This window comes from Berghia stephanieae, chromosome 9 (assembly GCF_034508935.2).
Source record: "Berghia stephanieae isolate SIO BIC M18660-M18661 chromosome 9, UCSD_Bste_1.3, whole genome shotgun sequence".
Lineage (NCBI taxonomy): Eukaryota > Metazoa > Mollusca > Gastropoda > Nudibranchia > Aeolidiidae > Berghia > Berghia stephanieae.
Window position 1 is genome coordinate 22,619,177 of NC_088368.1, and position 13,922 is coordinate 22,633,098.

A 13,922-nucleotide genomic window follows, 5' to 3' on the forward strand; every position below is an offset into this window, starting at 1 on the left:
TATCCCAGAATCAACGAATTATAAGAATTCCAATAAAAATTGCTATATAAGGACATTCATTTAAAGACAATCAAAACCACTAAGAAAATCTTAAAGAGTTCTTATAATTTTCATAACCTTATTTTTGAGACATCCATGCCCATTACTTTTTTTCATGTACTTGACTTGCACCTCTTTTAATTTGTGTGCCATATAGACTGCATATAGCACATCACTGGTGAAAGATTAGGATCATATTCACCTCATTAAGTATTGTTTCTTGTTCAGAGTTTTCTCATTGAACCAAAGGTATCAATACCTGCATCGCATTTCTTTAAATTATGTACCAGTGAGATACATTTATCGCAAATTGAAATATTTAAATACGTCTAGAGTCTTTTAATCCTCTCAGCACGGCTCTGTACTCTTTCACAACAAATTCGACATATTTCATTTGTACTGGTGTGATGACCGTCTTCAGTGTGTCTCTTCATAACCTGAACAGAACTTAAATAAGTAAATTTAAGAAATATCTAAAATTTCCGCTAAAATTCAATGAAATCAAATTAAATAAATGTCTCTTATCATCACTATCTAGTTTTATTATTGGGTTTCTAAAATATCATGAAATATTCTCGTTTGTTGGTAACAAAAATAATAATTGAGATTCCTTTCCACACCCTCTATTCTTAAATCCCTGAATCTACATAATAAAGTATATATCATATGAAAGATAATTTTATCTACTTTTCTATGATCCCTCACACTTGATGGTAAAAAGTGTTGGTTTGATATTTTGAATTTTTAAATATTTCTTAAACTTATAATTTTAATATTTATTTCATAAAAAACTCTGATTATTCAAAAGAGCAAAACACAAACTTATCATTTAATGATGTAAATAAAAATAATTGCGTCTTGTAGGGGAAAAATTGGCCTTCGTATCCATATATGTTTGAAAATTATGAAAAAGATGCTGCGTCCACAACGGCCTGAGAAAATTGAGTATTTTGATGAAATTCTTACTACTCTCTGCCTGAGAGAAATTCAAAGCGATGAGATTTACCTGCAGACATAATTTATTGCCAATGCACGCCGTCTTGACAGCTGTTATCACTGTGGTTGACGGTGGATTGTTTACATTACTTGACAGTAGCCAGTGAGGGAAGAAGTAACTAAAGTGAAAGTTTGGGCCCTATTTAAACGGCTGTGTACTACTACTACAACCATCACTCCTATTTAGCACAGCAACTACATTATATTGACACAGTATTGTGACCATAACAAAGACATCTGCTATAAATTCCCTTTTCCATTCATTCATCCCCATTGGGAAATTTTTCTCAAAGGTCCATCTCAAGAAAAAAAGGAGGCAACCCAAACAGCAGCCGCAGAGCATTGTAAGAAAATGGGATGCAGACAGCATGGCTCAAATCCGTGTTTTCTAGGTGTACTTGAGCTCTTTATATAGCACAATATCCACTACACTTGCTTAAAGCTCTTTAAAAGGGGTCCCTTGACCAACAGCAACAAGTAACATGTAGAATGAGACATGACACCTGTGAGGCAATGTTACAATCTTTGACAACAGAGACAACACTGTTAATGGTCAGGTACTTATTTTACAGCTGAGCATAGTGAGAGAATGTGAGTAAAGTGTCTTTTCCAAAGACTCAACTATGCGAGGAGTGAGGCTCGAACCCAGGACCTTCCAACCCAAAAGCAAGTGTCATTATACTACAAGACCACATAGCCGTAAAGGCCTTATATTCGCTCAGTTATTTATCCCATATGAAAAATAAATAAATAAATAAAATAAACAAACATAATTTTGTGCAGCATTGTGGTGTTATGATATTACACTCACCTACAGACTGAGAAGTCCTTGGTTCAACTCCAGCTCTGGGCAGTGCAAAGTTGCATCTCTGGAAAAGACTCTTTACTCATAATCTCACCACACTCAGGTGTAAAATGGGTACCTGGCTAATAACAGAGTTTTCTCAGCCAAAACAAGAAATAAATTGTAATAGTGCCTCAGAGGCGTCGTTTCTCCTAAATGGTGGGTGTTGCTGTCCACTTGGGATCCATTGAAAAGCGCTTTGAACACATTGAGTGGATATTGTGCTTTATAAAAAGCTAAGTTTTTTAGAATGATTTCAAAGGGGGGGGGGGGGGGATACTCTTGCTATGATTTTGACATACCTGTAGTAAGCGAGTTGGAATGCAAGTTGGATGAAGGCATCGGGACTCAACTTCTGTGATTTGATAAATCTCTTGCCGTATTCCTTAAAGCAGATGCTTCGAATCATCAAGTCATCCACAGCCCTGGAGAGAGAGAGAGAGAGAGAGAGAGAGAGAGAGAGAGAGAGAGAGAGAGAGAGAGAGAGAGAGAGAGAGAGAGAGTGAATGGTGAATTGCACAAATTTAGACTAAAATATCATCTTGATCATTAAAAAAAAAAAAATAATGGAGAAGATTAGAAGGTGGATCATATATATGTGTGTGTGTGTGTGTTTGTGTGTGTGTGTGGGAGTGGGGGGTGGAGCTCTCTGAGTTGACTGACCTGTGACAGAAATAAGTGGAGATCCCAGGGCTGCCAACCTCTATACAAGAGAAAGTGTAAGATTGTCAAAAAGAGTAAGATTTCGAGAAAAAGTGTTCAATTTGAAAATGTGTAACCCTTCAGTCATCTCACTCCCAAAAAGAGGATAATTTTGGAAGTAAATTTATTCTCATCAGAAAAATTTGTGGGGATGAAAAATTTCAGAAGCTTTAGGAAAATTTGAAAAAAATAAATTAAGAAGTAATTCAAAGAAAGCCACTTAAACCTATATAAAACAAATGTTAAAATATATTGCAAGAAGCATGAGAATGAAACCTTGTGAGAAACAGAAGAAAAACAAATTTTTGAAGAAGAAGAAGAAGAAGAAGAAGAAGAAGAAGAAGAAGAAGAAGAAGAAGAAGAAGGGAGGAGGAGGAGGAGGAGGAGGAGGAGGAGGAGGAGGAACATTGAAGTGTCAGATGTAAGATTTGTAAACCTGAATTGCCAACTTTTCAGAAACAAAAGTCTGGAAAATTTGGGGGAAATATTTGGGATTTATATGTCAAGGGCGTCCGACTCTTAACCATGCAAGCGTCATGTGCTGTAAAACGTTTTCTTTTTTAGCTTATATTAAAGCCCAACCCCTCCCCTACCCTTGTGACCAACATAGATTCAGCATTTCAGGTCAGCGTGGCTCAGCAGGTAGTGAGTTCGATCACCCGCCGCTGGGCTGTGTGGCTTTAAGCAAGTCACTTCGTCCTAGCTCAATTTGCAGCGCAGCACTGTGGCTGAAATAATGGAGAAGATTAGAAGGTGGATCATATATATGTGTGTGTGTGTGTGTGTTTGTGTGTGTGTGTGGGAGTGGGGGGTGGAGCTCTCTGAGTTGACTGACCTGTGACAGAAATAAGTGGAGATCCCAGGGCTGCCAACCTCTATACAAGAGAAAGTGTAAGATTGTCAAAAAGAGTAAGATTTCGAGAAAAAGTGTTCAATTTGAAAATGTGTAACCCTTCAGTCATCTCACTCCCAAAAAGAGGATAATTTTGGAAGTAAATTTATTCTCATCAGAAAAATTTGTGGGGATGAAAAATTTCAGAAGCTTTAGGAAAATTTGAAAAAAATAAATTAAGAAGTAATTCAAAGAAAGCCACTTAAACCTATATAAAACAAATGTTAAAATATATTGCAAGAAGCATGAGAATGAAACCTTGTGAGAAACAGAAGAAAAACAAATTTTTGAAGAAGAAGAAGAAGAAGAAGAAGAAGAAGAAGAAGAAGAAGAAGAAGAAGAAGAAGAAGAAGAAGGGAGGAGGAGGAGGAGGAGGAGGAGGAGGAGGAGGAGGAGGAGGAACATTGAATTGTCAGATGTAAGATTTGTAAACCTGAATTGCCAACTTTTCAGAAACAAAAGTCTGGAAAATTTGGGGGAAATATTTGGGATTTATATGTCAAGGGCGTCCGACTCTTAACCATGCAAGCGTCATGTGCTGTAAAACGTTTTCTTTTTTAGCTTAGATTAAAGCCCAACCCCTCCCCTACCCTTGTGACCAACATAGATTCAGCATTTCAGGAGGTCAGCGTGGCTCAGCAGGTAGTGAGTTCGATCACCCGCCGCTGGGCTGTGTGGCTTTAAGCAAGTCACTTCGTCCTAGCTCAATTTGCAGCGCAGCACTGTGGCTGAAACACCTGGGTTATTCCAGTCTTCCCTTGGAATAGACCCTAGAGACAAATTTCCCCTATGGGATGAAGAAAGGGAATTTTATTTATTTTTTATTATTAGATTAACCTCAATCCCATTATTTGGCAGGATTAATCATGTGATCCAAACACACATGTTAAGTGTTAACTCACTTAATCCTAGAGATTTTTGCTATGTTTCACAATTTGAAATAATGTATTAAAAATGAGCATGTACATAGATAGTTATATTCAACTCCCATTAACATGTAAAAATAAAAAGTATTAGCTTTGATACTACGCCTATAATTTGTCTCAGAAAATTTTTTAAAATAAGCATGGAGTAAAAGTATCCCGGGTAAACTACGGATATAGTCGGTGTTAGGGTTGAGTGAGTTAATGAAGAAGCTACACTGTTTTTTTTTTTCCCCCTCAAAAATAGCATCTTTTGCATTTACACGGAAACCTTTGATATGGTTTTCCATTTTAAAAAAAAATCTTTATAAAGCAAGAAAACTAACAAACATGCTTACGAGTCGATTTCATATTCAGCCTGTTTGATAATATTCTTGACCTTGTCACTGACGTTAAACTGAAGCCTCCTGGGAACTTTAGGGTCGGCTGCCTTGATCCACGATTCCTGGTTTCTTTGACTACATATGGGAAACAAAAACAAACTTGAGCATTTATATAGCACAATGTCCATTAAATGTGCTCAAAGCGCTTTACAAAGGGTCTCAAGCCAATAAAACATATAACATGAAGGATGAGACATGACACCTGTTAAGCAATGTAACAATTTTTTTTTTCTCCAACAGCAACAACGCAGGTAATGGCCAGATACTCATTTTACACCTGAGTACAGTGAAAGAATTTTAGTAAAGAGCTTTTTCCAAGGAACTCACTTATGCACCGCTCACAACAGGACTCGAACACTTGGTCTTACCATTAAAACGTGATTGTCATATCAACAAGACCACTTAGTCCCACATATCAAAATAAAAAATCAAGAGCATGCATTGGCGGAAAGAAGGTCCCATTAGTTCAGTCGTGAGAACATCCGACTCACATACAAAGTGTGTGGTTTGGACCCTGGCTGTTTCTTTAAAAAACCATGCTCATCCTGCAGTCATCGGGTAGCTGGCCTGTTAAATGACATGGAAAGTATTATGCAATATACTTGTAATCTATCCAAAGGGTAGCAAGCAATTGGTTCTATTAGCCAAATGATAGAGAGTCCAATTTCATAGGCCTTATGGCTCAAATTCTAAGAGACTACTGGTGCAAGTTCACTATGACTTTGAATGTAATATGCATTATACAATACTTTTGGCCACTATACAATGGAGAGAGAGGGTGTATTAATAGACTTTTTAACATGTGTTGTTGTATGGAAAGAGGTATTGACCAATGCAAGACTTTTGGAAGGACTGAAATCCAAGACTGGGTGTCAAAGAACAATAAATGTTGAAAAATTATTTTATCACACCTCCTGAGTAACAAAGATTAGCTTCGAAATAAAACTCACAAATTATTTAATAACTTCACCAAACTTTAAAACAAGAACATAAAGATGACTATCTAAACACATTGCCAAAACATAACGATGTAATAATACACCGGTATTGAGTTCCCTTGCTTTGTCATCTGATCTAGAAAAAAAAAAATAGTCCCGCATATCGTTAGGTGCCTTTATGAAAGTTATAATGCATTCTCAACCTTCATAAAACGCTGCTAAAAATCAGTCGCTGGGTGCCTTATGGGAAAATTATATACCCTGGGAATGCTACTAAAACTTTATTGAGGGTGTGTAATAAAAATAAAATGAGCAGCTGAAGGTTAGAGTTAGTTGAAGAATGTTAGAGAGATTCAAGAAATAAATTAATGATATACTCAAGTGATTTAAATATTTATTTGCTGTGACGGATCATAAAACACACAAGCTATTCCAGAATTCATCTGCACAATAAGTATTAACTTAGATTGGATTAGATAGCAAAGACTCAAATCTAAATGATCGAGGCAAAGAGGTTTTGTGAATGAATGTTTTAACTTACGCAAAAGAAATCATGTGATCAATCAAGCCAATGATTACTGGACCCTCAGCAGACGTATGCTCATATGTGATGCCACAATAACCTTCTGGACCAAATGTCACCTGGGAAGATATGAAGGCGAGAACAATGATTAGGGTTATAACGATGACTAAAATAGCGATAACAATGATGATGATAAAGATGATGATGGTGGCAGTGGACTGGCCTTCCATTACAGTTAATTTGATTCCAGCATTGGGAATCTGCTTCCATTACTGAAAAAAAAAAAAAAAAGGTGGAAGGTCATTTTTGCTTAACTCTTTAAGATTCAACCCGACAAAAACCGACAACGACATAATATTCATGGGCGGGGTAGCCAAGACTGGCCTCAGTAAGTAAAATCCAATCGTTGTGAAGGAAATGACAGGCCCTGTCACTGCCGCAGGGTGTTTTCAGCTTTGATTTTTATAAATTTGCCGACAGAAAAGAAAATATGTTTCAGAAATTGCGATTTAAATCCTATTTTATTTGCGGGTGAAAATCATTGACATTGCACTTTGTTTGGTAAAAATCGGTAAAAAATTACGACTTTGGTGATGAAAAATGACTTTGAAGACAATTATTGTAAACTTTTAAAAATATTATGAATAATTTATAACTCCCTTATTTGTGGGTCGATTTTGTCATTCGAGGTCTCAATTTTATTGTAATAAAGAGATAGGAACTTCAGAGTTATTTTTTCTGATGCGAAATTATTACTTTGTAATTTTAGCACCAAGAAAAATAGTCGGTAAATAAATTTGTAACACCTCTTTGATAGACCGCCAGGGTCCGTTCGTGTAGAATTGTGAATCAAACGTCTCAAAGTCTTCGACCAATCACAGGCTATCTATCCAGCTGGCCGAAACAAAGACGCTTCTCCCCGTCGATGTATTACGCTATTGTTATGCAAGGAATATAACACCTTTTTGAGTAGGCCTAAAACCTAAAATCTAAAAGTAAAAAATATAATTCTGAGGAATTTGAAAGTCACATTGCTGAAATCAGCTTGAAAAAAAGAAGTACATTGGTCTTTGTTTCATAAAAATCGGTTGAAAACCAACTGTTTTACGAATAAATTTGATTTTAAAAATTGCTTTTGTTTATTTTAGCTTTTTTTAGCAACTTTTTTATTTATCGGCCGATTTTCTTGATTTTTATACCATTCTTTATATCTCAAAGAGACGAGATCAGTGATATACTTTGTTTGTTTCAAATGTAACTAGAACATAATTTGGCTTTTTTACCTATCGACCATGCCTGGATAATTTATTCAACAACGTGGCGATGTGACGCAACTATTCCATGGCCGTCTTCCACTGCATCGACGATGATTCAATTCATTGTTGACGGCTGTTGACACGTGAGCTGCCAGAACGACCAATCGTTGAAGGCTCAAGATGCTCAGTAGCCAATCGTTCTTCGGTCAAAAAACTTATGAACTCACGAGAACAAAAGTTTGAAATTTGGTGATGGACGGACCTATGAAATCGTTTCTGGGCGGAGTTTAGCCATGAGTGACCGTAGAAAACGAAAAGGCGACTACAGATATCAAAGAGTAGGCTTATATCATCAAAGGATGTCTACATGATTGACATGGCCATATAGGGAACTCATTATCTACTCCCCCAAAAAGAATCTGAACACGAGAGGGTTAAATCTTACTGTAATCAATTGATCAATTACTAGAATTTCAGTGACTAGAATTTTTTAAACCAGGTATACTTGGCAATATCTCAATTCAAACCTTTTCACCATCCGACTGATTTTGTCATTCACTGTAACATTTATGATGAACATAATAGGCATCCACTCACCTGAATGGTCTTGTCAAACCATCTGTTGCCTGAGTAGAGTGAGGACCCGCCTCCATGTATTAACAACCCAGTTAAGTTGTCCATGCTGGACAAATCTGATTTGGGCATGGGACCATCCAGGTTGATGACAAACAGACTGCGTTGAATGTTCTCAAAAGAGTTTTTGTTTGCCTTGTCTGTGTTTGGATAGGAATGAAAAATCTCAGTTGTAAATTTTAAAAGAAAACAACAACAAAAAAATTGGCTCTAACTCATTGGCCTAATTTAGCTTCTTGTGAGTTCAAAACTTGACTAATATACACCAGTGTCAAACAGATACACGATAGAAAAAACAAAATAAAACCAAAAAAAATCAACAAAAAAAACAACTTATATAGCCAATAATGATTAAATTTGGCTCAAAGTGCTTTACAAGTGGTCCCAAGCCAACAGAAACACTTAACATGAAGGACGAGATTTGATGCCTGTTAGGCGATATTCCAATTTTATTTATTTTCCAACAGAGACAAAACAGCTGTCTGGTAGGTACTCATTTTACACTTGAATATGGTGAGAGAATGTGAGTAAAGAGATTTTCCATGGACTTAACTATGTGTTGCTCAGACTCAGAGCAGGACTCGAACCCTGAACGATCCAGTCTGAGGGTGAGCGGCACACCACAAGACGACACAGCCGCACAAATATGACCAATTCTGTTCAGGTTAATTTTATTCAAATCCTTTCATCATCTTAATCCACTCAACCCTAACATCGACTATATCCGTAGTTTACCTGGGTTACTTTTACCCCATGCCTATTTTTTAAATTTTCTGAGATAAATTATAGGCATAATATCAACGCTAAAATGTTTTTAGTTTTTGCCAATTAATGATAATTGAATAAAATTATCTATGTACATGCTCATTTTAAATACATTTTGAAAAGTAGTAAAAGTCCCTAGGATTGAGTGAGTTAAAGCATATGATGAAAGTAGAAAATGGTAGGGGCTGCCCGATTCCGATGATCGTGAAAATACTAACGAAAGAGTGAAAATGGAGAGGCTTCATATGGGAATAATACAGACAATGGACATTTTGGGTACAAACCCTTCGTCAGCATAACAATACACAAATTAACGTGGAAAACAAATAAAATAACTTGTCTGTACTCAATGGTAGTTGGAGTATGAATGAAACGTTAGCGTGGCGTGGGTAGAGGGTAGCAAGCAATTGTTATTGTCCGTTTCATGCTAGAGAAACCAGGTCCAATTGAACCAATTGGCTTGAAGGACTACTTTACTAATTTATTATTACCTTTGCTCATAGCATTGTAAACACTCCCCCAAGACGAGCGGTCCATGCTGGTCAAGAGACCAACTGGTACCCCTGGTTTTTGTGAGTGATCAACACAATCCTGGAGTTGTTCTCTGATCTGGGCCATGGTCAGTGGTTTCCCCTTGCTGTCAAACACATCCACTGAGAAAATCTGGAATTCAATTCATGAAGTAAAAAAAAAAAAAAAAAGAATACATCAAACTGTGACCAAAAAAAACAAAACAAAAAAAAACAAAAAAAAAAAGATTTAAAAAAGGGGGGGTTGGAAGAAGGGGAGAAGTGGTCAATGGCTCAGTTGGTAGAGCACATGCTTAGAAAGCAAGGGACCGATAATATTGGTCGCTGGTTGCAGTCAATGCTTTTTTTCTGATCCCTCTGTCAATCAACGGTGATTGGGTAGCTTGGTTTGTAAGATCTCATAAGAAAGTAATTTGCAACAGAGAGAGAGAGAGAGAGAGAGAGAGAGAGAGAGAGAGAGAGAGAGAGAGAGAGAGAGAGAGAGAGAGAGAGAGAGAGAGAGAGAGAGAGGGAGAGCGATGAAAATTGTATTATATTGAAATATATATGTAAACCCTATATATATATAATTTTCCCCCCCCTGCTAGTATACTTTTAATGAAATTTTTGTTGGTCTATGTCATTCCTGATAACATAACAGGGATCAACGCAATGGGGGTCCCAATATCTCAGTTGGTAGAGCACTTGCTTCAAATGCAAAAGGGTCGAGATCAATGTCTGGATTTTTTCCCCTGACCAAACAGCAGTGATTGGGTATTTGGGTCTGTAAGATCGGGTGGAAAGTACTTAGCGACAGACTAGTGTCCTATCAAAGGGTAGCAAACAATGACTAGTGTCTGTTTCACGCTTCAGAAACAACAATAAACTCTGGCTGCATGGGTTATGCGGTTCCAAAGGACTTCTTTTTACTTTATCTCAAAACAACATTCTGTCACTATGATATTGATGTTGAAAATTGAATTTATATATCAAGTAGAATAAATATAGTTTCATTAAATGCATTAACCAAACATTTCATTGACGATAATAATAATAATAATAATAATAATAATAATAATAATAATAATAATAATAATAATAGTAATAATAATAATAATAGTAATAATAATAATCATAATAATAATAATTCAGTTGTATAACGCTAAACTTATATAACGGTCTACAAATTTCAAACAAAGACATATACACAAGCAATCACACACACACACACACACACACACATACACACACACACACTTATACAATCCTAAACAATAACATTCATTTCAACTTTAAATTCATGCTTTGGAATCCACTTCACTCTAACATGATACCATTTTAATGCTGTGAGTCACAAATGGCCAAAAATAAACTTATAATCTCATCTGATTTCATCTCATCTTACATAGTTGTTGTGTATAACGTTGATGTGTTTGGGTGAGTCGGGATCTCCATGTGGGATGCAGATGTGTGAATCCCGTTTGACCCCTGGGATACGACAGGCACCCAGTATGGTGTAGTACTGGTACATGCATAAAGGTTTTCCTCCCAGACTCTCAACTGGTAGAGTTTGACTGAGAATAGATGATATCAAAGTGCAGTAATTAAAAACATGATTAAAAAACATAGATACATTTTATAAAGAAAGAAAGAAATATATTAATATATTGATAAGTAAATCAATAGATCAATAATAGAATAGATAGATAAACATGTAAATGAATGAATAAATATGAATGAATGACACACACTCCTGTGTTATAATCATACAATTAAAATCAATGTCTTTAAAAAATAACATGGCAAAATAATGGAGCAAATCACCACAGAATTGTAAAAAATCTGCAGTGATGGGCAATTCGGCAGAGCATCTAGTCGAAAGGTGTGTTGTGACGGTGCTACCCGGCGGGTTCGCGACGGTGCACGAATGCGGACCGGACTTTGCTGATTGGGTCGATCGTCATAACATAGTAGTGTGAACCATAAGAGGCTGCTGCCTATTGCAGATAAAGACATTGAACTTGAAGATATCATATCTTAAGCATTCCAAAAATTGACATAATTCATCAGGCTGAGAGTCCAATGTAATCAAGAATCAACCATGCCGCTCAAGTGGGAGTGACATTTGATTACATTGGGTGCTCAACCTGATGAATTATAGAGTGCCAAGGCTGCACTCTGACCAAATCACCTTGAAGAGCTAAATCTGAATTACTTGACTTTTTATTTCATTTACTTACTCATCAAGACTCATTTTAAAATCCAGTGCCCCAGCAATACATCTTGCTGCAAAACTGAAAAGGAATAAAAAAAAAAATAGTGAAAAATAAAATCTAAATCATGATGAAATAATCAGATACAAGGCACTTTTGAGAGTGTTAAGATTAGCATACCTCAAACCATCCTCCCATTAAAACAAAATAATAGTCACTATATTTTAAATTTTATACAAGATTTGACAAAACGAACAATAAAATTGATAGAGAATTAGCCAAGAAATAGTTGGAGGAGGAATTCAAGATATAATTTGATGAACAAAGAAACAAGAGCTCTATCTAGAAAAATTGGATGAAAGGAAGGCTGCTGGTATGGACGGTATGAAAGTAAAAGTTCTGAAAGTGTGTGCTGATCATAGATATAACTAGATGTTGGTTCTATCGTAACGAATGTGACGATTTTCCTATAGTTGGTAAGGAGAGAGTTATTTTGCAATGCTGAACTGCAGCTGAGACCCGTGCCATCTCCATCTTTTTCTGAGATAGATTTACAAGACGGATAATTTCCTCTTGGGGCTAAAAACCAGGGAGTTTTTTAAAATGGTTGTTTAAATTTTTTTTTACTGTAGAGTGAAATACGATAAAGCCAATAAGCAGGACCAGAACATTTGGTTGACTTTAAGGTTGACTGTTTCCATTATCAATGGAACATACTAGATAAAGAACAGAAAACTTATGGATAAACAAAATGTGTTGACTAAATGCAAAAGTTGACTTTAAGAGTGTTAACTTTTATGCAGATTTCACTGTATACGAAATGTCAACTTTGACTTATATATGTGCAGCTATGGTGGTCTTGTGGTATGACATTCGCTTTCAGATCGGAAGGTCCTGGGTGCATAGTTGAGTCCTTGGGAAAAGCTTTTTACTCACATTCTCTCACCGCACTCAGGTGTAAAATGAGTACCTAGCCATTAACAGCGTTGTCTCTGTCTGATAAAAAATTGTAATATCGCATCACAGGCATCATGTCCCGTCCTACATGTTAAGTGTTGCTGTTGGCCAGGGACCCCTTGTAAAGCGCTTTGAGCATGTTTAATGGATATTGCGATATCTTTTTTTTTTCTCTGACTCTTCAATCACCCCGCCCCCCATCATGTTCCTCCTCCCTACAACTCACTCAAGTTGTTCCTGTTGTCCGTGATAGTCCTGCTTGAAGACCGCGATGGCTGGTGACACGTTGACGACCACTGGCAGTCTCACGTCAAGATAGGCTGCATTCTTCCACCAGTCAGACAGCTGGGAGGGAATAGCAGCAATAATTCTCATGAGTCTCACCCATCAAGGGTAACATTTTCATTTCAATGTACTGTTACTCTCTCTCTCTCTCTCTCTCTCTCTCTCTCTCTCTCTCTCTCTCTCTCTCTCTCTCTCTCTCTCTCTCTCTCTCTCTCTCTTAATCTCCATATTATTATTATTATTATCATCATCATCATTATTATTATTATTATCATTATTATCATTATTATTATTATCATTATTATTATTATTATTATTATTATTATTATTATTATTATTATTATTATTATTATTATTACTATTGTTATTGTCATTACTTATGTCGCCAATGTTGTATCTATTGTTCCAACTGTTAAACTTAATTTAGATTTGATTATTTGAATTCATATGTTGAGACGGGCAAAGGCCTATTCTAAAAATAATTTGAAGTTCGACACTCTCTCTTTATCTGCATTCACCCCCACACCTACATATACTCTCTCTCTCTTTCCCTCACACACACACACACGCACAAACGTTCAAAACAAGCAATGCTGAAACGATGAGTCATCCTCTCCAATCTGTACCTCATGACCTTGCTACTTACTTGACAAAACACACCACACCAAGAAAAGATAACTCTACTACTAACCTAATTGTAAAACGGAATTTTAAAAAATGAATCTAACAGCTTTGAAAATGAACAAAATACAAAACAAAAACAACAATGTTTTGGGATCAAAACCATTCTTCAGCCAATAACAAAGCAGTAAAAACATTAAGATATCGCTCAAAGTTCAGTACTTTGTTTGGTACTTTGTTCTCTCTCTTTGTTTTTGAGCTGTTATATTAATTTCTGTTCATGAACTTTTCACAGCCTAGTATCACTACTAACCCAATTGATATGGTTCTGTGCCCTCTGTTCCAGGAGAGATTGCAATTCAGGCCCTTCATTGTTTTTAAAGTTTTGGACAATCTGGTGATGTACAAAAATAAGGAGTGATATCAAAAGGCGAGATGGCCAA

The 13,922-nt window shown here is 36.3% G+C and overlaps 1 protein-coding gene across 3 annotated transcripts in view; it reads right to left on the reverse strand.

Annotated features, from left to right (window-relative positions):
• LOC144979877 (carnitine O-acetyltransferase-like) overlaps positions 1-13,922 on the reverse strand; it is a 55,271-nt gene that overhangs the window by 28,180 nt on the left and 13,169 nt on the right. For all 3 annotated transcript variants that reach the window (XM_078927111.1, XM_078927112.1, XM_078927114.1), the window contains 9 exons: positions 13,793-13,873; positions 12,800-12,918; positions 11,644-11,697; positions 10,809-10,977; positions 9,386-9,557; positions 8,094-8,269; positions 6,259-6,359; positions 4,735-4,854; positions 2,182-2,304 (listed from right to left, as the gene is read on the reverse strand). In XM_078927111.1, coding sequence (XP_078783237.1) covers positions 2,182-2,304; positions 4,735-4,854; positions 6,259-6,359; positions 8,094-8,269; positions 9,386-9,557; positions 10,809-10,977; positions 11,644-11,697; positions 12,800-12,918; positions 13,793-13,873 — 1,115 coding nt within the window. The remainder of the gene's footprint in view (positions 1-2,181; positions 2,305-4,734; positions 4,855-6,258; positions 6,360-8,093; positions 8,270-9,385; positions 9,558-10,808; positions 10,978-11,643; positions 11,698-12,799; positions 12,919-13,792; positions 13,874-13,922) is intronic.